This window comes from Penaeus monodon, chromosome 29, assembly GCF_015228065.2.
Source record: "Penaeus monodon isolate SGIC_2016 chromosome 29, NSTDA_Pmon_1, whole genome shotgun sequence".
Taxonomy (NCBI): domain Eukaryota; kingdom Metazoa; phylum Arthropoda; class Malacostraca; order Decapoda; family Penaeidae; genus Penaeus; species Penaeus monodon.
The window spans coordinates 37,872,200-37,872,953 of record NC_051414.1 but is presented as its reverse complement, the minus strand read 5'-3'; the positions used below and the strand labels follow the sequence as shown (position 1 = coordinate 37,872,953).

At 34.6% G+C, this 754-nt stretch overlaps 1 protein-coding gene across 1 annotated transcript in view; it reads left to right on the top strand.

Annotated features, from left to right (window-relative positions):
- The window catches only part of LOC119592239 (helicase domino-like), a gene marked incomplete at its 3' end in the record, with an annotated part of 26,783 nt that overhangs the window by 14,696 nt on the left and 11,333 nt on the right, over positions 1-754 (top strand). Inside the window, 2 exon segments of the mRNA XM_037941071.1 lie at positions 22-208; positions 430-572. Coding sequence (XP_037796999.1) covers positions 22-208; positions 430-572 — 330 coding nt within the window.

The following is a 754-nucleotide window of genomic DNA, read 5'->3' as shown; positions in this document are numbered from 1 at the left end:
ATTCTTCCATTTTACTTACAGAACTAAGGAGACTTTGGCATCAGGCAATTTTCTGAGTGTGATAAATGTGCTAATGCAGCTACGTAAGGTTTGCAATCATCCTAACTTGTTTGAACCACGTCCAACTGTATCGCCCTTCATGATGGAGGGTCTTCTATACAGAGCCCCATCCATAGTGTGGGGGATTACTGACTACGATCCATTTAAGGTTAGTTTAGTCCCTGCAGGAAATATAGCTATTAGTTTACACCTTTTTGTGAATATAATCTATACTATACTGGTGTGGATAAAATATGCATTTCTCTTGTATCTAATCTTTCCTGGGATGTGATTTAGTAGATGAAGAACTGTATTTTTGCCGTTCATTGGTAGTTACACATTTAATATAATTGGAAATTCTTAATTAATTATTTTGTTTTCTCCCCACAGCATGTAGACCTATTCAGCTTAAATTTACTTCTTGCTGACCTAGAGCTATGCCTAACAGCATTTGCTGCACATCGCATTCGCAAGTTCCAAGCATCCAAAAGACTCATTGAAGAAATAGACTCTGCCCCAGACCCTCCACCAAAGTAAGGATAATTGTTTGTTTTCCTTTTTGAAATATTTTTGAATTATTGTTACATAACTGCACTGAAGATAATTCTTAAGAGTCGAGGTGGTCTATTTTTATTATTTATATGCATCATAAAATTAATGTTTGTTTATTTTTTGGAAGAAATTTACTATACAAAAGTAAAACTTTACATTGCTG